Consider the following 26,587-nt stretch of genomic DNA (forward strand, 5'->3'; position numbering starts at 1 on the left):
CTGGAGTAGATTTAGGCTGTGGTCCCAACTGATAAAGTGCTGTTTGTAAGGGTCTCGGAGCCAGTGACTTTTCCTGCTGTTCCAGACATTGAAGATTGATGACTTTTGTCGGCCTTGTTTGCTACAAGTGCTCTGTCAGGTGTTTTTCCCAACGTGTCCAGCCGCTGCCAGGGGCAGGACTGAAATACCAAGTGCTTTAATTTGAGGAGAACATCTATATCCTGGCAAATTCGCAGGCCAAGATTTTTCTGCATCTGTTAGGACAAGAAGGGGATAGGGACACCCTTACTGTTTGCCTGAGGAGGACCTGTGTGTCCTTCTTGAGCAAAGCGTGTACCCTTTCAAAATTACCTCATAATTTAAAAGTGGCAGCTGCCAGCTACGCAGAGGTACTGGTAACCTTTTATCTGAGTTATGATAACTCACTGTCCTTTGCTCCTCTGTGCTTGCATCAGCTGGAGTGGGAAGGTCCTGCTGCTGTTCAGGCATGTGGCAGCTGCCTGAGAGAGCAGGGGGAAGCCCAAGCGTGCTGCATGGGTCTCAGTGCAGCACAGCCACGTAGTGCCTGGCCACCACAGAGCTGCTGGAAGTCGTAGTTTGGGAAATCTTGCTGACAAAAGACTAGGGCAGCTGCTAAATTCTGCTCTGCCTCGTTACATGTCATCTGGAAAGAGGTATCCCCAGCAGGAGAATTAACTGGCACTGGTCCCCCACAGAAATGGGACAAAGTGCAAGTACTACGCCTTGTAAGATTAAAGGATGTACAGAAGAAGTCTGTGTTTGGCTTAGACTAGGTGCTTCCAGCTCCTTGTGGGCAGTACTGCACACCTCCTGCTTGATCCATAGCCGCATTTTGTTTTGCATTCTGGTGCTGCAAAGTCTCCTGGGGATCGAGTTCTGAAACCTCAGCAGCAAAGGACCAGAAGGGCAGTCTGAAATTCTCAGTCCCCTTTGAGGTGCTGCTTTTTTGTGCCACCAGTGGGTACCACAGCAGAAATGCCCCAGTCTGCTCCTGGCTACAGGAGCTCCAGGCACCGAGTCTGTAAGCTGTGGCTGTTAACTGTGAGGGAGCTGATCCTCATCTTGTTCCAGCTGCAGCCACAACTCGCAGCTGGCCGTCCTCACCAGCCTTGGTCTCGGTCTCGCTCAGCCTGCCCCAGCACGATGGATGTCACTGTAGGTTAAAAATAGTTTAAATAGTTCAAAATCTGTTGGTTAACAAGCCCTGTAAATGCATGGGGCATTGAGGGGATGATCAGGAAGAAGGCAAAGCTTCTCTTTCTATTACTCTTGCAGGAAAAACTTACGGAAAGTTAAATCACTCGCTAGTTTAGCTCACGGCAAACTTGAACCAAAGGGTTCTAGCTCAGCGCTTTAAATGCTGGATCCCTCAAACCTGTCGAATCAGTAGGGCTTCTTTATGTGCGTTTAAAGAGCCCAGCTGAGGTGAGATCAATGTGCTTGGCCCCCTGCAGGATGGGACTGCTTGTCACTGAACTTCGTCTTGGCAGAATTACACCTTTTGGCTGGAGAATCTGCACCTCCAGCAAACAGTAAAATGAAAATTGACAGGTAAAGGGAGGTAGCTGCAGCAGGAAATAAAGTCACCAGAGTCACTTTTGTTGTAATGAATATGTCAAATCGAGCCCATTTAATTTTCTATGAAATACATGGATCCTGTTTCATTACTTATATGCCATTTCTATATTGGTTTATTTTTACATTTTTACCTCCTTCCACGAGGAACACGGATCAGAGCTGGGAATTTCTGAAAGGCAATTATTAAGATTCTCTTTTGGAAGGAAAAAAAAAAAAAAAAAAAAAGTAAGGCAGGCAGGGATGGAGACTGCAGTATTGTTCAGTTCGAGCCAATTTGCTTTTGTTAACCCTTCTGAGATTTCACAGGTTTTGTGTGAACGCTGCAGCCCTACTGTGGTCACTCAGCAATTTGCAGCTGCTGCTGAGCTGGTTTTGGCACTTTACACTGACTGCGAGTGGAATTTGGGCCACAGAGACAGAATAGCATCAGCATGCGGCTGCTACTTACTGCCTTTTTCTGTATCCCAAATGATAGCCTGAAAAAGCTGCTCCAGATTCTTGCCATTTCTTAAACGCTCTGCTCATAAGGTTGCCTCAAGCCAGGGCAGGCTGGCCCCTGTACCCCGACCCACATTTTGCCAGGCTGACAGAGCACTTCACCCCATGCACCCCGCCAGGATTCCCACCCACATTGCTCATCCCTCCCTGCCAGCAGCATGGCTGAACTAGCTGGGAGTTACAGGATGCATCATGGATTAAATCCATTCAAAACGTCTCCAGAAAATCCCTTTCCCTTTCTATTCACCCTGCTCAGTGGCTAGCAAGGTGCACGGAGCCCCTGCTGAGAGCACGTGAGCACACAGTTCCCCGTTGCTGGGAGCCCCACTTGCTCCTCCTTCGCCTTTCTTTTCTGAGGAAGGGTGAGTTTCAGGTCATAGCTCAGGGACAGATGTCAGAGCTGCAAATCCCTCAGCATTTCTTGCTGACTTGCTTACGCAGCTCTCTGCCAAGTGTGCCAGCCTCCGTGACACCCCTTCTAATCCTTGTGCAGCCTGCCTGCAGATGTTCGGTGCTGGCAAAACAGTCTGGGCTTGGGGAGCTTTTGCTTAGTTTAACTTATTGCCAACTACCACAAACGTCTTTTAGGCACGGGAAGGGGTGGCTCACACTGCTCTCAGACACAGGGGAACCATCCATGATTGTGGCCTTCTCCCACACAGGTCCCCCTGGCAGCCCCTCTTCTAGCGTGACGCTTTGGGTACGTACCCATCACGGCCTCCACCCCTGACCAGGCTGTGGAGGTGAATGTTGCAGCAAGGGGTGCGTGCACGTACTCAGCTTCCACCTGCTGCCCTGCAGGGCTGGGGACCAGGACCCCTCTGCACTGTTACCTGTTATAAAATCCACCCCTTGCCCCTGCAGGCTGGAGTTTTAGGGTTAGCATGAACACAGCCTGAATATGTGCTCATCACAAACGTCACTCTTCATCCCCATGGACAAGAGTAGAGGTTAATGCTGTACCAATCTGACTGGGTACTTACTGCAGGTTTCACACTTTATTCTTGCAAAACACAGAACCAAGAAAGAAACAACAGCTTGAATCCATCTCCTTGTCGAAGACACCAGTAGGGTCGTGAGCCCGGGTGCTGCAGGGCTTCATCTGGCTCCGCAACGGGGCGCTCGGTGCTCACGTGCTGCAGCGAGGGCATTTCCCCATCTGGGGGGTAAGATGACACGGCAGCCAGCTTGGGTCCCTGGGGGCTTGCTCCACAGACATAACATGAACTCAGCCCTGACCTTTTGGCTGCACTTGCTGTTGCCTAACTCCCAGCCCCCGATTTCTCCCCACCCCATACTCCTTTCTCTTCAGGAGCATCAGTAAGTCCCAGCACACAGAGTGGGAGCATGGAGAATTTTCAGCCATTGACACTTTTTTTTTTTTCCCAAGGCTGAGCATAAAACTGTAATGCCAGCATCCTCCTCAGAGCTATCTGACCCCTGCCTTCCAGCGTGCTCCCCCCAGCACGCTGCTTACAGCTCGCGTCTTGGCACCCCAGCAGTTCATCAGCTGATACCAGAGGGGCCTGGTAGCCGTGCCCAGCCGTCAGAGCGTCTGGGCTGTGCCATGAGTGGCCACCACTCATGCAGGGTTTTGTCTCCAGAGCCACGAGGAGCATCTCCCAAGGGCAGTGGCTCCGAGTGTCCCGTGCTTCTGTAATTCTGCTCCGAAAAAAGGCCCACCGAGCGCACACGGTCTGGGCTGAGCAGCAAGTTGCAGAATTGTGGCGCGGCCACTTTGGCATCCCTTTGTGGCCCAGGCCTTCTCGTGCTGCTGGCTCTAGTGCCGAAAATAAAGGGCTGTCAGCTCCCAGCAGCACGGCCCCAGCAGCAGAGCAGCAGCCGGCTAGATGGCAGCGGTGCGTACGCCTTCTGCTCGGCGCTTATTGGTGTTTATTTGAGAGTTTCAAGAAAGAGTCAATTACTCATCAGATGGAGGGAGATTAATCACGGTTCCTCATTCACATGGCATATTAACACTTCTCCTTTATTGTCTCCCTAGGGCTCTGACCCCACATTTAAACTAACAGGATGAAATATCGCCAGGCTCACACTCAAGTACCTCCGCAGAGCCGCTGGTGCTGCTGTTAATGATTTGCAAATGCAGCCTCGGAACAGGCATGCCCTTTCTTTCACGCACTATCCCCTAGACAACTTGTTTAAGGGAAAAGTAAATAAAGGCACATTTACAGCAATGACAGAGCCCAGCCATTGCTTCTGACTGGGTTTCGCAGGGCAGAAGAACAGCAATCCCCTCTCCCCTCCACGTTTCAAACCCGAACAGATTCTGAAGCGCCATCCAAAAAGTGCTTAAAGCCCCGGTCCTCAGCGGTCAGTCCTCTGCCTGTGACACAAGAATCTCAAACATTTCTGAGAAAATTAAACGTGATGGAGAGTGAGGATTTAAGCCCTGCAGAGCTGTGCTGCCCGGTGCTTGCCGAGGCCCAGCTGCCGTGTTCCTACAAGTTGCCTGAGCCTGGCCACTCCTTGCACCTCATTTGTGACTGGAGGTGAAGCATTTCAGTGCTTGAGAGCACCAAGGATCAACAGGCAAGCACAGGATAGAGCTGGGGGAGTGCGTATAAACTGCAGAGTGCAGAACCTTCACCTCCAGCATTTCCAGCACACTCGGATACGTTTTACAGCTGCCCATAACTGCAGTAACCATTCTCTTCTTCTGCAGGGCTTCGGAGGGCAGGACCGTGGAGGTGCCGTACCGCGGGGACGTGGAGCTCACCATCCTGGACATCCTGGGGGGGCTGCGCTCCACCTGCACCTACGTGGGAGCTGCCAAACTCAAGGAACTCAGCAGGAGAACAACGTTCATCCGGGTCACCCAGCAGCACAGCCAGGTCTTCTCGTAGCCCAGGACCAGGGAACTGGAGAGAGGGGCAGGGGGAGAGGAGCAGGAAGGGCTGGTGTTTTGTTGCGCTTTCTCCTCCTCGGTGCAGTAGTGGCAAGTTCTCCTCTCTCTGCAGATGGCAATTTCGTAGCCACAATGGCTGGGATTTGGACAGGGAAGGTTGTGCTATTAACACAGTGCCATTGGTTCAAAATGCAATAGCCTCATCTTTTATTGTGCCTATTTTATTTTTTTTTAAATATCATTTCTCCTCCTGTTTCTTCCCCTCTGACAAATAGCTGCTGAAAGCCCAGCTAACAAGGAATTGGCTTGTACAGATACGTCTGTTGCACCTGCACACGTACACACATTCCCTCTTTGAAGACTGGCCTGGCAGCCACCACTGCTTCTGACAGTGCACCCTCCAGAGACTGCAGGCTGGGAGAGAGAAAGATGGAAGGGGTTGAGTGGAGGAGCCAAAACCCAAATTGTCGTCACCTTTCCTCTGGCAAAAGGGTCAGTGTTTGTGGCAGGGCTGCCAGCCTGCACAGTGTCAGAGGTGGATGAGGCCTGACTCCTGCGAGCTGCTTACTGGGAAGATAAAATGCCAGCTCTCCACTCTGGGTTCGCAGGGCTGGTGCCCCCATTTGTACTTAAATCTCCCTCTTTCAATGGACCTGCCTCTTCAGGGAAGTTGTCATTGAATGTAGCAAACCCATGCTGTCCTCCCTGTCTCCGTCTGTGGAGATCATTCAGGAGAGGACAGCTCAGAGCTTGCCTGCTGCTTTGTGCACGCTGTTACTGAATTACCTGGGTTCCTGCTTTTACCCGTGCTCTGTGGTCAGAATTTTTCGGGACATACAACCTCAGCAACAGTAAACCCACCTAGGGGAGGTTCCTCCGCAGCCCTCCCTGCTCCCTCGTAAGTTTTCTGCCTCTTCATGTCCATTTAGCAAAGATGTAAGGCTGCTGTGCTGCACACTGTATGCGGCCAGGTGAATGAGGTCAGAGAAGTCAAACTCACGTCTTACTTACTTGGTGCCACTCCTTTGCAGTCCTTAGCGTCTTGAAAATCAAAAGGGAGCTTCCAGCAGAACAGCCTGACGGCAAGACACTGGCAGGCTGAGACTGAGTTTAAGCACTTGCTCTAAAGGCAGTAATGAATGCTTAAGACTCTGGGTAACGCTTTAACAAAGTGCAACAGCCCACTAATTAATTGATAAATCACAACAAAACTTCTTTGGAAACACGCATGGCATCCGCACGAGTAGCACAGCAGCTTGTTACGCTGAAGGATGTAAAAGTGAACACCAATGAATTAATAATGTTTGGCCACTCACTTTGAAGTGCTGCTGAGATCGCAGTACAGCTGGTGTTACTTCATTCAGGGGCTTGCTTTCCCCTCCTGTAGGTATCTGTGGAAAGAGGTAGGCTTCCTTTGCAAAGCAAACGAGTAAGCTGTAGGAAGGGGAATAGCAAAGAGACTCTAGAATTAGGCTCATAGGCAGGACTGCCCAAAAAGCCATGCACAAGGGTTGGTACGATCGACCTTTCTGAGGAGCAAATTGAGGCCACAAAGTGATCCCCGATGACTTTTAAGTGTGCCGTGCACATTAGAAAAGGCACCGAAGGTCTTCTAAATGGCCTCATATTTTAAATGTCTTCCATTAAACTTGCAGGGCGTCGGTCTTGATTGTGGTGTGACCCTCTCATCTGTTTTGGAGGTGAGTAAGGGCCTTAATGTGTAACCTATGCTGGCACTAAGGACCATTTGTCCTGCCCAAAATTTGGAAAGGAACCTGAACTCAGAGAGAAGCCGGCCCTGTGAGTAAAGGGTCTGGTCTCTGCTCCCTCCAGCCTGAAAGCATCACGTTAAGAAGTTGCCTCGCTTCTTTACCACAGATCCTATGGTGGGCCAAATCCTACGGTGGGCCAAATCCTGCTCCCTGAGCCCAGAGTACAGGCGATGTTACTGCCCTGCAGCTGTACAGCAGCAGGGGGTCACCTTCCCTCATGTACACGATGTGCAGTGCAGGGGTAGAAAGGCAAACAAACACCTCTGCGAGGAGCCTGTGCCAGACCTGACCGCCGGTGTGTCTCCACACTCGTGCCTTCACACGTGGGAGGCGAGCAGTCTGCTGGTCTCACGCCCACTCTCACTATTGCTTTTCTACTTTTTTTAGCTACATTTCTAAACAAAAGAGGTACATATACATATTATATATATATATATATATTTGTAAACATCTTTTCTAACAAGATCATACGCACATTGAACAGAGCAGCTTCGTGACATCCCTTTGGAACAGTTTCTTTTCCAAAGGGCAGGCGCTGGGGGCACGGGAGGTCTGCCTCTCCACAGGGGTGGCACGCGTGGAGTCTTCTCCCTGGTAAACCTCACACTTAGACAGCCCAGGGCCGCTCACACCCGCTTCCCTGTCCCTTTGCACATACCTCTGTCTGGCCCCTGGCTGATCTGGAGGGATGGGGATAGGCTGACCTTAAGAAGTGCCCTGCATTCTCCAGACGGTGAATGACATTGACACTAAGAGAGGTGACTGGTAAAGCTCGAGCTGAGGGTGTTTGCTTTTCCCAATCGCAGCTGTTACCAGCGTTTCGATAAGCAGCACGTGTTCTGCTTTGTTTTCTTTTTCTCCAGCATGAGCAGGAGAGAGAAATCAGCTGCAGAAAAGGTAAACTGATGGCACGCCTGCATCTCGCCTGTAGTTACACGTGGGATTTTAGAGACAATGCTCAACCGGGTCAGCACTCACTACTCACGCTCAAATGTGCAGCTTTTGGACAGGTTGCAAAACAGAAAAGATCAGGTGTGAGCCCTCATTTAACAGCCACTCCTGTGCCTCAGTAGTTGCCTTTGTTGTCTTTTAGCCCCAGCTGCCGTGCCCTGCTCAAGCCCGCTGCCACTCTCAGGAGAAACGGGAGCAGAGGCGCTGAGGCTGCGCTGTGCCTGGCGGGATGGACCACGCAAAGGCCAGAAACACCGGCAAACGCCATGTGCCATTTCCAGATCTACCTCACCTGCGCATTTTTTCCAGGTTTTCTGTCATTTGCAGTCCCGTGGAACATCCTGTCCCATTTGTAAGCGCTCAGGGCCAGGTGATTCTGCTCAGCCTGGTCTTCTTCAAGCCAGCCACCCCAGCCCCATCCTGTCTCCCTGCTACAGGAGCACTGTGAGTGTGACAAGGGCTGCAGGCCACGCTCATGCCTGCTTCCCCCAGTAATGCTGAGCTGAGCACCCCAGGGCAGCGTTGAGGTCCGGCCCCACAGTGCTTTAACTGCAGACAACAACAACCTGTAAGTGGGGATGCCGAAAAGGGCCTTGTGACACCACTCAGACAAGCCCAGCTGAGCACATCAATCCCTGGTATCTTGAAACAAGGTAACACCTAAAAAATCCTTTCTGCCAGCCAGTTGTGGGGGTGGAAAGGACTGGGGATGACATAGAGACAGGGCAGCAATTCGCCAGGCCCCGCCGTGTCGGTACAGGGGCTTGTGCTTTTCAGTCATGGGCGCTTGGAGAGCTGAGGGCAGGGGCCGGAGGGGCTGCAGCACTCCTGGGTCAGATCAGATGCTGCCGCAGCTCTGCACCCCTAAAGACAGCATTTACCTGACACGGTGTTTACTGTTACTGACGTTTTCATACATGGCTAAGCAATTCGGAGTCCAAAACTCCGTGGTGTTGCCTGCGATAACTGTAAAGCACTTCTGCATAATCAGCCAAAAAGCGCTAATGAGCCTTAGCTGCCTTCCTGCCCCGCTCCGCACCGCTGAGGGGGCGATGATCAGCGCTGCCATCCCTCGTCTGCAGCAAACCCGTGCATGCAACGCCTCCAGCGCAAGGCCTTCGGGAGCTGTACGTGGGAAGTTTTGTTACGCAATAAAAAGCTTCACTCTGATGGTCTGGAGAGGGTTTTGTGCTGTGCGTGCACGGGTGCCTTCCTGCCTCGCTGCGAACGAATGGGGATGTGCTAAAAACACGGTGCCGGGGGGCAGGAGAAATAAATTGGACGAATTACCTCCAGGGGAAAGCTCTCTCGCGTTCAGCTGTAACTCATGAAGACAAAGCACGCGTTTGCAATTGGCACTGTTATTTTATTAGTACGAGTATACTGAAACAATAAACTTGTACTGGTATACAGACAATTTCTTTAAAACAATTTTGTTCAAATTTTGAATCAAACATTGTTTTATTATAATAATGAAATAATTTCTACCTAGAAAACCTGCAAGCACCATCAAAGAAAGGGACCATAAAATTCAATAAACAGACGCGAGTGTATCCTACAAATAGACACACCACCATTAGAAAATAGAATATGAATTCTTCCATTTTTTTTTTTTAATATTTGTTTTAAAAAAGCTAGTGCAAGTACAATATTTTACACTGGAATTACAGAGAGTATGCACGCATATGGAAAAAAGTTCTCCTGTCACAATAAAAGCTCTTAACTATGTCTGTATGCACTTAAAATCTTCTCCTCTTTTCAATAAGGTGCAAAACGTTATTCCCTCCCTATTTCTCCTTTGTACTGGCCATGTCAGCTCAATTTCTCCCCAACACAAAGCTGCAATATCCCTTTTGCTGGGCCTACACTAGGAACTACACTGGAAGTGTGATTTGCATCAACCCTCATTAATAATACCAAATGAGAAAAAAAAATAAAAATAAAATTTTAAAATAATAATAATAAAAAAAAAAAAGACCTTAAAAAATTACTGCTGAAGAATGGCTAAACCTTACCCCCGGGCAAGGCCTCTCACCGAGTGCCTTCGCGAGCCGGCTAGCCCCAAGCCCGCTGGCCGCCGGGGATGGTGACATAGCTAGTACAAAATGATTTTCAGTAGCTCACCCAAACTGAAAAAGGTTGGGAAATCCCCACCCATAACCCAACCCTCCCATGCCCCCACCCACCCCCCCTTTAACCCTTTAACACTGCGAAAAAGGACAGTGTTCAACAAGTTAATATATTATTCAAAAAAAAAAAAAAAAAAAAGAGCAAATACATACATTAGTGAGTTTCAACATTAGCTGACTGTCGTAAGAGGTTGTATCTACGCCTTAACAGGTTAGTAACTTCGCTAAGCGGCCAGCCCGACGGCCAGGCAGAAGACACCGATGTAGCCACCCCCCCGGCCCGTTTTCGTCCTCAGCTACCCGGATCCCAACCCCGTGGCTCGGAGAGGAGTCGTGCAGAGCGCGTTCAAAGGGCGAGCAGTCGGCTCCTCGGCTCTCACAGCGAGCCCCCGGGCGGGATCCGGGGCAGAGCCGGGCCGGGGGTCCGGGCCCTGGAGGTTTTGCATGTCAGCAATCCAGTAGTACAGCAACGACAGCTTCAAGGAGTGCCTAAGGCCTACCGCAAACAACACTTCCAATGCATGCCTACTGCATGGTCGAGGGAAAGGGCACAGGAGCTTTGACTGCTCGAAATAGGAACAAACCGAAAAGAAAACAGCCTTGGATGAAGCCTCCATAAAATCCTCAGTGGAAGACTTGAGTCCTTTCAGATAACAAGAAGGAAAAATAATAAAAACAAAAAACTACAGAAACCTTAGAGACTGTTATTGTATAAATACTACCTATTGGCTGAATGCACTTCATTGTAATACAGCCGGGGCCCGGGGCCGCCTGGACGAGAGCCGAGGTCACCGCCGGCCCCCAGCTGCCCAGCTCAATCTTTGGACTTAGAAAAAGACCCTCTCTCCTCACAAACTGCCTCGGGATCCTCTCTTTTGGCTTCTGGAAAACACCGGTCTCTCAAGCAAGCCAGACCGCCGCTGGAAAGCTGCCTCGTGTGCCTGCTGCTCCCCGGCAGCTCTGGAGGAGGGCGCGGGGAGAGGGGGCAGTGGAAGGGGCTCCAAGGCCGCCCTGCCTCGGGCAGGGCCCTGCTGCGGGCGCTAGGCTAGGATCCCCCGCTGTGAACACTTCTTGCTCAGGATTATACTCTTTGGGTTTCGTCTGGAGCAGGAAGTGCTGGAAAAAAAAACGTGGAACAGCCTCACGGGGAGAGGAAATAAAAAATAATCGGGCCGAAAGGCTTGAGGCGGGAGCCGAGCGGGCCGTGCCTTGCCAGCCTCGTCCCTTGGCGCAGGCAGGAGAGATCTAAAGCCGAAACCCAGCTGCAGAGCGAGACCCTAGGTTTGCACAGTAGCCACCCTTTGAAGTGCCTGGTAGCTGCACTCAGGAATTGCTGCTCCAAGGTGTGTTTTCAGCACAGGAATAAACAGTGTGAAAGCATGACTCCATTCCCCAGAAACGGGACCCAGAAATGTAATACGAACAGAAAATTAAGCACAGTTGTTCTTTAAGAGCCTTTTAAGTAATAATTCTTCCTGGCCAAAGCCAATACAAATCAGATCATCTAGACATGACAATTTCTATATACAAAAAACATGTAACTTTCAACCTTTCTCTGCTTTTGTATTTAAAAACTTTTTTTTTTTTTTTTTTACAAACAAGGTATGAAACTCACTGTTCAAACAGAGCCATCTCTTTTTCAAACACTGAATGAATCATTCCAACATTCATTTTTCTTTTGTGCAATTTTTTTAAAACATTACCTGTACTCCTCAATGTGAGTGCTTCAAAAAAAGTTTCTATTCTTAATAAGCTTCTCAAATTAGGTTTACATCAAAAAATATTCCCACAAGATATAGTGCTACAAGAAAAGATCCTATCAGTAAAGGTAACACATCTGAAGCGAGGTCGTCTATGTAAAAGAAATTGAACTCTGGAGTAGAGGTGTGCAACTCGTTTGGAATTTCCCTATCGACACAAAACACGACACTGTCCTCGGGACAGGAAACCAAGTGGATGTGTAGGCTTGCAAAACTCACACGTATTTATTCATGTGCAAACTGACACTTCTGCCTGGCTGTGTGTGCACGTATGCAGATCTGCATCAACAAATTCTCGTTTTTCTGTTGTTTCAGGACCGTGGGGGCGGGGGGGGAGGTGGATAAACCAGAGAGAAGAAAATGACCGGCTGCACTCCAGCGACATGGTCGCCCCCCTCGCTTATCACATCAGCACCGGCCAGAGCCCCAAGCGGGCTCTGCTGTCACCTGTGATGATGGGGAGGGCAGAAATGGAAATTACCTGTCCGAGTGCAAGCCCCATTTCGCCACATTTTGGCGTTCATGGGATAGCAGAAGTGTTTCAACAGGCCACATCCCCCCGCGCCCCCGGGGCATCCCGCCCTGGTGAACCTGGACGAAACCCCAGGGTTTTCCAGCCACCTGAGTAAGGTCAGAATCTGGCCCTAACCGAACCAGGCTTCAGTTTCACAAAGATTTATACGCGTACTTCACAGAGGGCTCCCGAGCCGCCCGGCTGCTTTGGCCAGCCAGCTCAGGCCTTCCCCTGAGCACACGCATAAGTGTTTGCAGAGCTGGGGCCCAGGCCGCTGTGCCAAGAACCCCTCTTTGAAATAACACTGTTAGTGTTTAAAATAAAGAGGATTTGCTCTCCTTGATACAGACTTTTTCCCTCTTTTTTTTTTTTTTTTTAGCAGTTGCAAGTCTGAACAGAATTTCACCGTTTCCTTTTTAATATTGGCAACACACTTTTAAGTGAAACAAATCTCTGCACAGAGTGAATTTTCGTGATAACCAACAGCTACAGTTCACGCTGAGCCTGCTGCTTTTGTATTGCGATCTACGTGATATCTACAGAGTTAAACCATGAGATGCAGGAAATCCAAACTCGTCTGTCACATTGTACATCCCTACTCCAGAGCAGTAAAAGTGCTGCTTCTGGTCACATCAGTGTACCACACATATGCCAGCCCCATCCCTGAGTAAAAGGTGTGAAAAGTTTCTAAATGTTCCTTGATTTAGGGAAACGAGAGTAGTGATGTCACTTCCCCATGCCGAGAAAATGACGGAACGACAGGTCGAACGAAGCGACAGCGGGACGAAGGAATTGAAGGAATCAGAGGAACATCCTATCCCCCCCCCTACCCCTCCCACCCCGAGGTCTGGTTTGTCGGGGGAAAAAAACATCCCAACAGCAACTTACAAAATCCTAAAGTAGGTCAACAGCAACGCCAATTTGGGTTTCAACTGCAGGACTTGAGGTAAGTGACATCAAACTCAAATTCCCCGTGATGTGGCCCAGACAAACTGAAACAATGCCTAAGTTAAACACTATAAGGAACAGTCATTTTATATATATAGATATATAGATAGATTAGATAGATAGATAGACAGATAGATAGATATTTTTAGAAATCCCTATAAAGAGGTTCTCGTTTTATTTTCTTCGCCCTGACTAATTTCTTGGTGATTGTATGCATTTCGTTGTAAACTAAACAGGCCTGCTACAAAAAAAAAGGAAGAAAAAGAAAATAAAAAGGAAAGAAAACAAACAAAAAAAAACAAAACAAAAAAGACCAAAAGAAAACAAGAGAAAGGGGAGCCGGGCCAGGGCACGGAGCAAACACCGAGCGGCCCCACGGCCGCGCGTGGCCCCGTGGGGAAGAGGGCTGACGTTGGCAAAAATCCTCCCCTTGGAGACATAATGAACCCCAAAACTCCTCTCTTGGTGGTGGTGGTGGCAGGGGGGAACTCGGATTAGGCGCTTTTTGTCTTCCTGGATCTAAATTTTTCATTTTTTTCCACAGCGCGGAGGCCGGGGGCGTGCGTCTCCGAGACGCAAGGCCGAGGCAGGCCTTTACCTCACGCTGACAAAAAGGGCTGGTGTTTCCCAGGTCAAGGAACGCCTCACCCTCAACACGTTTCTTTTTTATTTTTGGGGGGAGGGGAGTTATTAATAGGAAAAAAATAAAAAAAAAAGGAAGGAAGGAAGAAAGAAACTATTCCAAGGGAACAAAAAGGGGAAACCAGAAGAGGGTATGAGATCTAGCTAACACCGCACGGGTGAGTCTACGTTGGCACGTAAAGTATTGCACATCCTACGAAAGCCAAAGCATGGAAAGGGATGATTGTTGGGAAAGAACCAGTTATTTCAGAAATCCTCAGTCTGAAATACAAGCACAGAACTAATACATTCCTATTGCTCCAAACTTATTTTTTTATTATTATTATTTTTTATTTTTTATTTTTTTTAGTGTTAGTTGAATAGATCCAGTCAGTTTAATAGCCCCTGCTTCCTTATTAACCACGAATGTGAATGCGTATGGTTCTCTTTGAGATTTTTTTTTTTTTCCGAGCACGTGTGAATTACGGAAATAGTGGTACGAATGCGAACTAAAATCTGTAATTCTTTCTACTCCTTTACCATCAAAAGCTTAAAAACAAAACAGGAAACAAAACAAAACAATAAATTGCAAGTGCCCTGAGCAGAGTATATGGAAGATTAAGCAACTTCTCTGAGCAGAAATATTAACAAATAAGCACTAACTAAGCAGTGTGACTGTGAGAAGAAACCCACTCAGCTATTTGGTAGCCCGCTGAGAGGTTAATAAAATTCAAGGAAATTCAAGAAAAGTTTCAAGCTATTTTAAACGTATTTAAACTTTTTGGTGCACCCCAGAATATGGTATAAAAACAATTAGTTCTGGTGTGAGCTAAATTTCAAGTAACAAATAACAGAGTCAAAGCTGGGGTTTGGGGTTAACATTTCTTTTCTTAAATAAAAGCACTGTATTTTAGGGGAGAGGGAAAACGAGATTTTTAAATAAGTTTGTTCACTTTAGGTACTGTATTTCTAATCCAGGACTTTTTATTTCCTTTTCTCCCTATCAGCACAGCTTCTTCAAAACTACCTGAAGGACGCGAACTCACCAACCAAAAGTAACGACGTGAACGCTTGATCGCGCCGGGCCCGAGCTAGATCCCACTGACATCAATGAGACACATCCCTGTTGGCAGCAAGAGGCTTTTTGTAGCTCAGACCCGAAGTACGTAATACTCGCACCTCCCCGCGACTTTCCGGGAGGCTGGGTGCACAGCACCTCAAAGGATCCGGCCCTACCTGGGGAAACAAAAGACTGAACGGCGTGAATCCCCCCCCCAAAAAAACTTGTTTTGTACCAAACTCTTAAATCTAGTCTTTCAAATGGAAAGCAATGCAATTAAAATAACAAATAATAATAATAATAAAATAACAATAGGTTTGTTTTAAAAACAAACAAACACCTTGCTTATGTATAGAAATGTTTCTTGTGGAAAACTCTCTCAGCAAGTCTGAAGACAAATTCTCAGAGCCGTCCCGGTAGGACCTGTGCTAGGTTCTGTGTGGCAGATACGGCAGAAAGACCGAAAATGAACTTTGAAAGGAACAATAACCCTATGAAATGGCCTAGAGCGTAGGCAGGTTAGTGAGTAATTGCTACATTTGTTTATGCTCTTTCAGACCCCCCCCAACCCACAACATTATTAGGTAAAAACTGCAGGAATACCACACAAATGATAAACTCAAGATGTGCAAATTGCAAGATTCTTTAAAGTCCATCTTTTTTTCAAAAACACTGGACAATGATTTTTTTTTTCTCTTTCCTTTTTCCTTTCTCTTATTCTTTTATTATCTGTCAGCTCGCATATGCCTTTAACTCTTTCTCAAGCATTAAAGTTTAAAAAGTGCCTCCTATTAAGTAGTCCTTTGTGGACAATGACTGTCACATACTAGTTCAATAATTCACATTCATCCCTTTGAAACCACATTGAAACTTTCAGCATCTTGCTCGTGAGAAAACTTTACATAGTTGCATGTAGTTACAGTGTTGAAGAGATTAATTTGTTTGCTGCTGCTGTTTTCCGAGCAGATTAAAGTGAGATACAGTACGTACTGAGTGTTAGACCAGGATGCTCAGCAATAAAGTGTGAACAGCATTTTAAGTGCTTAAAGACATTCTACGTTCATCTTCAACATCGGGTTCCTGTGTCACACTGAAATTTGAAAAAAAGTGGCACGGGTCGTCCATAATCATGAACCAAAAACAGTACTAGAGTTAAAGACAAAGACCTGCAACCCAACTGCAAACGATGGATGCCTGTGATCTCAAAGGGGCAGTATGCGTCTCCCTGGTGGAAGCGAATGTCCATGGCCTTAACCCGAGGGATTTGTCTAACACTGCACGGAAACAGGGCCCGCCCAGCGAGCCGGAGGGCTCCCTGCGCACACCCACGCACACCCACGCACACCCACGTGCGCCCAGGCGTGCCCGCCGGCGCCGAGGACAGCGCCCCGTGTGTGTGTGGCCTCCCGGCACCCGACTGCACGAGCAAGCAGAGGGGAAAGTGGTGGTGTGGCAGATGCTTGGTGAGCAAAAATCAGTGCAGTCAGACCCCATGGGGGGAAATATATATATACATATACACACACACAAATATATATATATATATATATATATACACACACACATATATATATATATACTGTAGAGCCTTGAGCGAGAGTTGGCTTATTGTTGACAGCATCAGAGGCTGTCTGATCCTGTTTTTGGGTAACATCTGTGGGTTGTGTCCTCAGCATTCACCTGGGGCCAGGAAACCTCTTCAGGGTCCCTCCTCGGGACGGGCGCACGCACACACACACCACGCGTGACACACACCTCTGCTACAGTTCCCTTCTCCTCACCTACCCCCCCCCCAAAAAAAAAAACCTAGAACGGGAACCAAAACAAGGAAAAAAAAAAAAACACAAAAAAAATAACGACGACAAAAAGAAAAAAAATCACAGCTGGACCCTGTCCTACACGAGGTGTTAGAAAACAGGAGCCATGACAACACATTCATTTCCACTAAGGGTGTGTGAAGCAGATACTGCCCCTTCTGTAGCTCTCAAGAAACCTAGTCACTGACAAACACTTGTGGAAAAACATATGCACCAGTCTCCTGCATAATACCAGCTGCAACTATAACAACAAGGTTATAACATAAACCTAAAATAAGATGATAACATGTAAATACTGGGTTATTTAGTCTACAGTACAGTAATCTGGATAAAAATGACAAGGGATAGCCTAATTTCCTTTCCCCAAACAACTTTTACTTTCCTACATTGGATCGACCTTCAATGCAAATCTTAACCTCCTGAGGAATAAAAGAAGGCTTGGGAAGAGTCAAAGGTGGCTCCTCTTCTGATTTCTCTAGTTTTCGTGTTTCGGGGGCTGACCACCTCCTCTTCCTCGTTGCCGGGGGCTTGCTGGGTTCTGTTTTGGTGAGCAAAGGTGCTGCAGGCAATCCTATTTTGTCCGGAAACTTCAGTTCACCATTCTCAGCTAACATCTGTGCACTTCCCTGATTAATCCCATTTTCCTGCTCCGCATACCTGTGTCTACTTCCAGCTAGACTGTCATTCTTTGAATGCTTCAGCAAGATACTAGCTGAGTCCACGGGCTGGCCCTTTTTAATAGAGCCGTTCTTCAGGTTCTTGAGCGTAAGCGATATGCAGACATCCCCCACAGAGAGTTTGGAGCATGGCAAATCAAAGAGCTGGCTGGTTCTCTCGGGGCAGCAGGATGACCAGCCTTGTCCAAATACAAAAAAAGGGTATTCTACCAAGACCTCCACGCTGACCTGCAGAGAGAGAGACAACAGAAAGAGAGAGAGGGAGGGAGGAGAGAGCGTGAGATGATGCCTTTGCCCTGGGGCACGCGTGCAGCACCCAGCAGGCGTTGTGGGTGACAGCAGTGAAGCAGGAATTGCACAGGTGCCGCTCGGTTCCTGCGAAATCTGTGCCTCGAGCACCAGACTTCACGCTCGTCCTTGTCAGGCGGGTGTTAAACAGACTGAGCTCAGCACTTCTTAGCGCAAAACCGCAACAGGAATCGATCTTTACCTCCACCCAGCTGCTCGGAGAGACCTAAGAGGCCAAACAGCTTTGGCATCTGACAAACTCTGCCATACCCCTGCGGTACCTCGAGCCTGACACCCAGGCCTGAAGGCACTTGGCAGCCAGAGGATGGCTCCCCGAGGCTGGAAGGGGCTCTGGCTTCTGCTCCTTGTTATGACACACGATTTCCTAAATGACCATGGGAACATCACCTCCCCATGCCAACCTCCACCCGTGTCAGTGCATACTTACCAGCGTGAAATGGCTGAGGACGTCGAATTACAGGGGAAGGCCGTGGGTAGGTACAGAGCTGTGTCTGTACCAGCAGCAGGCACAAACCCACCTTCCCCGGGCAGTCCTGTGACCCAGAGCACTTCGTCCCCTTCTCCCACCTACTCCTCCAGAAGCCCCTGACGGTGGGCCTGGAGGACCTGACACCACGAGCACCTCAATACCACACAGTGTCTGTCAGCAGGATCAAACCGTCGATGTGGGCTCGTGACTCACACCCTACAGGCCCAAGCCCTTCTGCCACGGCCCTGTCAGGGCAGGAAATTCTGACTAACACTTTCAAAAACCTGGCACATGTTTTTAACATGCTGTGTGCAGCTCCACTGAGATCTGCAACCCGAAGAGGCTGGACTCAATGACCACCACGAGGCTCCCTCTGGAAGTACCTTTCTTTCTGGCACAGATACCGATTCCTTTCCAACGTGTGTCTCACGCCAAGGCATCCTGAGGACTCCTGGTTTGCAGTGGGCAGTACGGCAGCACTTATCCTCTGCAAACAGGGCCCCTGGCAGCTCTCTTTGGACCCCACCAGCTCCACATCCACCGTGAGCAGGAGGACTGGATTTGGGATGTCCCACAGCGCAGGGACAGAGGCTCCAGGACTGGTAAGCCAAAGATTCCCAACAGATTTTGACTGCTCTTTCAGCTGGTTAAACCCACGCCATGTCCTAGCAGACAACTGCAGCTCCTGAGACAGCTGAGAAAACCCCAACCTTAAGACATCAATAAATATATGCTACATGGTCAGGCTAATGAGTAACACTTAATATATTCTTTTGACACTCCATCTGCCCAGCAAATTAGCCACTCCATGAGGAATTTCAAAAGCAGTAGCTTAGAGGCACAAAACACCCTCCTGCTCCCCCCAGTAAATCAATTTGTGCCATATTAAAACTTTTTTTGACCAGACCTGCCTGCCAACAACCAACTACATACACAGCAATACTGGACAGGGACACGGCCCTAGGCCTGGTTTATGAACCATGGAGCACCTGGGGCAAGGAAACTGCAGAAGTCCTGCCACTTCATGCTGCTGGAGAATCACTCTTTACTCCAGCGCCAGGATTTGCAGAAATACTTGCCCCAGGTTTGTGGTCCTATTCCATACATACTCACCTCGGAAAGGCATCTGACTAGGAGAGGCGGTGGACATGCAGCATCTTTTAGGGACTTAAATGGAAACTACTGTCTACACAGAGCTGTAGGCTTTTCCCTAGGCATGAACCATATGGTGGACATGGGTTTTTAGTGCTGTGGCTCGCCCCTTTCTCTCTTCCTTCCTGCTTACTGTAATTTTTTTTTCTTTCTTTTTGTACTTTCCCAACCCCATCAAAAGCTATTTGTGCCTTTGGGAATCACACATACTCATGCGCTTTATACTCACTGAAACAGAAGTTTCTTGTGGTGTTAACACGCTTCCACAGCACGTCATACTTTTGTTTTACGTGGCATATGAAACACTCGCCTGAACTGTCAGTCACTGAAACTATCAGTCAGATTGCTGGTGGTGATTATGAACAACCCTAATGAAATGCCATTATTGCCATGACCCAGTCACAGTGTTCATGGACACAGAATCTCAGAATGGTTTGGGTTGGAAGGAACCTCAAAGACCACCCAGTGCCACCCCCCTGCCATGGGCAGGGACACCTCCCACCAAACCAGGTTGTCCAAAGCCCCATCCAGCCTGGCCTTGAGCACCTCCAGGGATGGGGCATCCACAGCTCTGGCAGCACTGCTTTAGCTATCTGCTTCTGGATTCAGCAAAGTTGGGATTTTAACATAACCACTCTCTACAATCAATAGTAGACAAAGAGCTTCCAAGTGTGAAAGTGCAGTGAGAACACCTCTGTAACATTTTCTCCTGGCCACTGCATTCAAATTAGAAAAGTTGATTTTAAAAGCTCCCTCCCCCAGTATCTTGGCATGATTGTTGTAGGGGACAAAGAAATGTGAAACTTGTTTCTGTGCCTTTCTAACTATTAAGACAATAAAGCCAGAAACCAAAATGCTGGTCCCTTTCAAGCACACCGGGCTCTACTGCAAAGTTACTGCTTTATTTCCAGGTTTGAACAATGACTAATGGAAACACCCAAAACTTCTCATTGCAGCCACTGTGTGTCTGTAACTTTCTATAGCCCTTTATCACCTTATTTCTCAGCCAAACTCAGCAGGTGAGGGAGGCAATTCAGGTTGCTCAGGAAATGCATGCTGGAGCTGGAACACCCACGACACGTGCTGGAAGAGCTGCTGCAACCAACATGAGGAGCACCAATGTGTATCTGAGCTGTATAGAGACGACAGCTCCTCATTTCCCCACCACTGCAAACAACACCTGCCCTCACAAGAGTGCATCTCCTCTGAGACATCTACGGGGTTGCAGGCAGCAGCACCTCTTGCCACCAGGACCTGGCATGTGTGGGGTGACACGGGAGTTGTCATGAAGCCTTCAGCATCCCACCAGGGCTGCATCTGGAGCAGCTTTGGTGTGCTGTCACTGTGAAAAGGGGTGCTTCAAGGTCAGTGGTCTTACAGAACTGCTCTATCTCTAATGTCTATGGTTCTGGTTTTAAAAGAAAAGGAAAGTTATAACCTGTATGCTTGTCTTCCTTTCTAAAGCTGTATTTTAGAAATTATTGGGAGCTGGAACTCAGGGATCAAAGCAAGCATTTCAGAGCACTACTTTTGCATCTCCTGTGGGTTTTGACCTTAACAGAAATGGATGTGAATTGCCAGCTTCCGCTTGTTCCTGGCAGCGAAAGAAAGGACAGGTAATAACGATATACGTGTTATTACAAGAATAATATGTTGAATTGCAAAGAGATTCAGATCCATAAGGTTTTTTTTAGGCAACTTGAATTCAGAGGAATAACCGCTGAACTTTGGGTTCTCGTCCATTTGATACTTGTTTCACTTCTTACTCATCCCCAGCAGGGATGCCCCGAAATGGAAACCTAGCTTCCCTCAGGGGCTAAGGGCAGTTGTTTCACTGGAAAGGGGTACAGCTTCAGGTGGGCTAATTGTCTCCTGGTTTTACACGCCTGGAAGAGAGACGTGACTGGAAGAGGGGGGCAGGTGGGAGGATGACCTGTTTCTGCCTTAGCACTGCGCCGGGGAGGAGCAGCTGTGGGCTTGCAGCTCCGTGGTACAATAGCAGCTGCGTGGTGCCTCCCTACGTGCGAGCTGGATACGCTCGGCTAAAAATAACCTCCTACCTTTGTCCCTCAGCTGGTGTGGAAATTAGCTAGCGCTTGCACAGAGCCTGGAAGCATGAAATCATCGGTGCTGCGATGACCTCCCAGAGATCGCATATTCCCTCAGTTCTTGGGAGTCAGTGTGGAAGTGTAGCAGTACCCCTGAGCCACTGCCCTAAGCTCCGAGACAAAATACCATTATTTGAAGGGGCCATTTCCTAACAAGTAAAGACGGCCCCATGGCTGCTAATAGGGCTAAACGCTTCCATATGGCCACGCTGGGCCAAGGGTGAGGTCAGCGGTGACTTCAGCCACGCAGAAATGCTCTCCTTCCCTCTCTCTCTCGGAGCAGCCCCTGCCATGCAGGCACACAGCTGATCCGGGAAGAGACCCAAGGCCTGGAATCCGCAGGAAACCTCAATGAAACCCTCGCGCTGATCACATCCCTGCGTGCCTCTCCCTCGGTTCTGGAAGCATCCCCTGTGGGAAGCACAGCTGGGGAGTATTTCGGCTGCGGTGATGTCAGCCCGCTCCTGATAGGCTTCTGCGTAAGGTGGCACAGGGCTGGGTGCGAGCGGTGCGCGGGTTTGTGCTTTCTGCCAGAGGATGGCACTCCACCCCTTGCGAAGGCGCTCTTCCCAGCGCACAGCACCTCAGCTGTGCTGGCAGATCCACCAACAAGACACAATAAAAACACTACCTGCACGTCTGACATGAGCAACGGGACCTGACGCATGTAGCCGCTGCCAGGTAGGCGCAGGTTGGGAAGGATGGGACACAGACGGCTGCGCCTGTAAGGTTTTTTTGTGTGACTTGCTCCTCTGTGCCGTACCTGCTCGTTTTTCTTCTCCAAACTGCCAGCCTAGGTTTCTTCGCCAGATCTGGACACTTCCAGCTCCTCTCACCCTCTCTCTCCCTCTGGTTCTCCATCACCGAGGGTGCTGCCTCGTGGCTGCAAATGCTGCAGCTCACAGCACTCGTATTTCAAACCAAACTGAGAGCACTTGTGACAACGTTATTGTGAATAATGAATACCTCTAGGAACCACGCTGCTACCTGGTGTATCTGATCTGCTCCGGCCTCAGTAGAGAAGAATCTAAATTGCTCAGAAAATGGGCAGCAATAGGATAATGCTTTATGATCAGTACGGTCTTAACCTAGAAGTATCTTTGGAAAGTTACAGGATTTTTTCCTGCAGTGAGAAACAAAGGTCAGAAGCACGGCCTGACCAGCCACATAGATGGTTTTCCTTTCCAAATTTCCCTGGAACCGACAGTTTATGTGAGCTGCACAGTGTTTAAACCACTCACGACTGAAGCCTCAGTAAAAGTCTGTAGCGTTTCAGTAACTTACGTGTGAGTGGAAGCATTCCCACAGACAGCTCCAAGCTGTCTCCAAGCCATGGAAATTCACAACCTCGCAGCCTACCTATTGCTCAAGGGTAGGATTTGCGCTGAATCTAGCCCAAGCTTCATGGGGTGGAAGGTCAAAATCACCTACAAGAATGCAAAATATATCCCCTCATACAGCTTAACCCATCTTGTATTTGAATAAAAAAGCATGAAGATGGTGTAATTTCTCTTATGGGTTCTCCAGCTATAAAGCACAGCAGGATTTATTCCAACACGAGAAATCCTAACCAGGCAATGAAGACCTTCGGCTAGGCCCACGGGTGGAAGAAGATCCAGCTTTGTGCCTTGGCTGTGACGATAACGCACGGTGTGACCTTACTGCAGCAAATCCCTTTGCTGCCCGGCGTCTCGGTTTGTCCCCTAGACTCGGGATGTTTCTGTGTGATGCCAGGACTCTTATTTTTCAGTCCTGCTCATCATTCCCAGTGAGTACGTAAATGTTTCCCCTGGACCAATGAAGGCACTGAGCAATTTAATCTAGACACTAGGAAAGAGGGCAGCCTGGTCCCCTGCGAAGACCCACTTTACATCCAGGAGGCTACCATTTGCCACCAGTGTGCCCCTGATGGCTCCACCAACACTGCCAGACAGACAATTTTTGGACCCGAGTCAGTCTCATGGCTGGGTGTGAAGGATGAGAAACTAACCCCACGCGACCGGACCACACCGAGGTGCCCCCCGCTGCCCCCCACCAGCGCGCGGCCCCGTTACCTGTGCGCGATGCTCCCCGACCGCAAACTGTATCACAGCAATGCCTGGGTTATGGCTGTCTTCGATCCTCTCCACAGTGCTGGAGTCTATTTTCAGGTCATTGCTAATCTCCGCGCTCTGGATGAAGTCTTCCGTTTTCAAGTCCTCTACTTTCTTCAGCTCCCCGTTGGCCAGCTGGATGATCGACCCCTTCATGAAGTAAGGGGGCAGCGTGGGGGGAGCCGCAGCGGGGGAGGCGATGGACTGCACCACGGGGAGGTGGATCTGCGCCTGCACCATGGTGGCCTGGTAGGCGGGCTGGGTGGTGTGGGGCTCGGCGCTGAAAGCCTCGCTCTTGGGGACGGCGGTGGTGACGAATGTGTGAGGCACTGCTGCGAACTGGGGAGACGAGGTGACTATCGCCGGCGCCACGCCCGACGGCTCCACGTCGGCGCTGCCGACGGGTATGAGCAGGGGCTGGGTGCCGGGGATCACCAGGTGCTGGGGCAGCCCCCCCGGGTAGCCCAGGGCTTGCTGCTGGCCGCTCAGGTAGCCGATCACCGGCGGCTGGGTCCCGGCGTAGAAGGCCGTCGCCGGCAGCCCGACGGGGAGCTGCTCGGAGGCGCTGTGGGTCGTCTGGATGACGGTGTGGGGGGACAGCGTGGCCACCGCCTTCACCCCCTCGTGGCCCAGGGCCTGCTGCGGGGACAACGCGTAGGAGCGGTGGGCCGGCTTCCCGAGGTGCAAGCTCCCCTTGTCGTTGAGGGCGGAGGGGGAGGTCTCCCGGTTGGTGGCCTGCTGCACCTCCATGTCCGCTGTGGGCGTGCTGCTGTTGGGGACCACCATGACGGAGGCTCGGACCCCTGAGGAATCCCGGGCGCCGTACTCGGCGGGGCTTGAGTGCACCACCACGTGCCTGGTCTCGTAATGGTGAGGAGCTGGTTTATTGCCTGCTTTGACCAGACCCATGTCGGCGGAGGGCGAAATGCCGTACCTCCGGCTCTTCTCTATCTCGCCGTTCAGTACCTCCTTGGCCTGCATCGCCTGCAGCCGGCCGCTCTCGGGCTTTTTGGGGGCGTCCCTCGCCACGAAGTGCGAGGCGTCGCTGTACTGCACCACCACCTGGGAGGAAGGGCCGAGGGTGAGCGTGTGGGGGATCACCGTCTGGTGGGGGTGCAGGGGGACCGGGATGGTTGGAGGAGAGACGTTTCGGACCGCGCTCTGGGGCGAGCTGGAGATGTGGACGTACTGGTTCTGCTGGGCGGGCGGAGGGGACCCGGCGGCGATCAGCCCGGGCGTCCTAACCAGGTGCGGCTCGACTTTGTGCCCCTGCTGGCTCAAGCCGCTCATGCTGGCCAGCAAAGTGGAATAAGCCTCCAGCTGGGAGCGCTGGGATGGAGTGGTTGCGACCGCCGTGGCCGCCGCCACGGCGCCGGTTGCCGAATTGGCGGTCGGGGAGATCAGCTGCGAGGGGATGAACCCGGCGTATGGTCCGCTGTACTGGGGCCCGACGAACTGGAACGTGTGCTGCAGGTGTGTGTACTGCACGGGGGAGACGGGGGTCCCGGACTGGGAGAGCGCGGGCGAGTACACGGTGGGGAGCGTGGTGGGGGCCGGCACGGACCTGGGCGCGCTGGGCGGGGAATAGTCCAGCCCCGCCGAGGGCGGCGGCGGCGGCTTGTGCAAACCCTGCTGCAAGCCCACCTCCGCCGACGTCCCCCCGGGCCTGTGCCTGGCCCCCAGGCCGCTCTGGCCGCCGGGCGTGCCGGGGAGCCATGCTAGGTTGTCGGCGCGGTGGTTGTCGTTCGGCAGGACCGGCTTCACCTCCGAAGGCAGGCTGGTGGCGGGGATCTCTCGCTTCTTGGGCGGCAGGCATTCATTGCTCCGCTCTTGGTTGGATTTCATCTTTCGCCGTCCCCCCTCCACTGTGCTTGCTTCACTGTCTGGCTGGCTCTGGTTTCAGTCTGGTAAACGGAAAGTCACATTTGATTTCTGCCAGGGATCCAGTGACTTCATGGGGAATCATCTCCCTGTGAGCACGATCCTCCGACAGCTCCTCTGGACTCTGCAACGAGAGGGTGGGCGAGGGAGGGGGGAAACCACACCATCAGCGCTGGGAAATGGGAACAAACAAGCCGACACCCCCAACCAGCAACCGAGAAAGAGGAAAAAAAGGGCTGGAGAAACAAAATCAGCCGGGCATTGCTGCTCTCCTGTCAAGGAGCAGTGGACAGCTGCACTGTAAGAGGCAGCTACAATCCTGGGCACGTCCACAGGCACATCATGAAAGCGATTAAAACCGCAGGCAGGTCAGAAACTCTCTGACCATCGGGTGTCAGATTTAGCAGCAAGCTCCTAGGGGCTTGCCCACAGTGTCTCGTCAGCTTGCTTTCTTCCCTCCATCAGGAAAACCCTGGTGACTTCGGCCATCCCAAGTCCTGACCTGCCCGAAACCAGGAGCTCCTGCCTTGCCCTGCCTCGTAACAAACTTTATGGAAAGTTTTTTTGCCCACTCGCTGTCCAGCCCCCAGTTTCCCCCCATGCTTCTGGCTGGTCTGGAAGGTCAGAGAGCACGGGCGCTTACAAACCCTGCATCTCACGCACGACAGGCATCCCTGCAAGAAAAGCGTGTGTTACGTGAAAGAAAAAAGGGGGAAGAAGATGGGAACGGGATTCAAGCCACTTTAAAGTGAGTGCTGAGCAGCAGTGCCGATAGTTATCTTATGGCAAGTAATATCCCTTTGGGGGATTTCTTTCCCTGTTGCCTCACTCCTAATGAACAATAAGCCCGATGTTTATGTGTGCACGCAGTGCTTTGAAGACATATTAAGCAAAGATTAAACCTGTCTTTAAGAGCATTCCTTACGTTTGTGGTCCTCCAAGCTGCCATAATCCAACAGCAGTCTAAGGCATTTAAATGTCTGATACAATCGGCCTTGAGTGAATTATTCCACTCCCTAAAACCTGATAAGCGGTAACCAAACACCAACAGCCACGCAGACCCTACCAAAACAGCTTGTTGTTTTTCCTCCACCAGCTCCACAGCTGCCACGCATTAGTGCAGCGGAGAAAAACCAGCACACCCATCAGCTGCAGCTTCAGGCAAAGGCTGCTTAAAGGACCCAACGTTTTGGGGCAGATTCTCTGGCTTTTGGGCCAGGGGGAGGACGGAAGGAAGGCTCCCTGAACTCGGGGGTGCCCTGCGATCCGCAGGGGTCTTCCCCCTCCTCCTCCTCCTCGTCCTCGCAGTTGCTCGCCGTGTCTTGGCAACAGCTAAAATTATTATCTTACACATGACTTACGG

The 26,587-nt window shown here is 50.3% G+C and overlaps 2 protein-coding genes across 12 annotated transcripts in view; one reads left to right on the forward strand and one right to left on the reverse strand.

The window, feature by feature from the left end:
- Nucleotides 1-8,858, forward strand: part of GMPR (guanosine monophosphate reductase) — a 35,714-nt gene extending 26,856 nt beyond the window's left edge. Inside the window, exon 9 of the mRNA XM_082752358.1 lies at nucleotides 4,781-8,858. Coding sequence (XP_082608484.1) covers nucleotides 4,781-4,961 — 181 coding nt within the window. The 3' untranslated portion in view covers nucleotides 4,962-8,858. The remainder of the gene's footprint in view (nucleotides 1-4,780) is intronic.
- A 1,052-nt stretch (nucleotides 8,859-9,910) lies between these two features.
- Nucleotides 9,911-26,587, reverse strand: part of ATXN1 (ataxin 1) — a 193,308-nt gene continuing 176,631 nt past the window's right edge. For all 11 annotated transcript variants that reach the window (XM_082754897.1, XM_082754901.1, XM_082754900.1 and 8 more), the window contains 2 exons: nucleotides 23,305-25,348; nucleotides 9,911-17,440 (listed from right to left, as the gene is read on the reverse strand). In XM_082754897.1, coding sequence (XP_082611023.1) covers nucleotides 16,910-17,440; nucleotides 23,305-25,188 — 2,415 coding nt within the window. In that variant the 5' untranslated portion in view covers nucleotides 25,189-25,348 and the 3' untranslated portion in view covers nucleotides 9,911-16,909. The remainder of the gene's footprint in view (nucleotides 17,441-23,304; nucleotides 25,349-26,587) is intronic.

Source organism: Aythya marila (genome assembly GCF_965140915.1).
Source record: "Aythya marila genome assembly, chromosome: 2".
Taxonomy (NCBI): Eukaryota; Metazoa; Chordata; class Aves; order Anseriformes; family Anatidae; genus Aythya; species Aythya marila.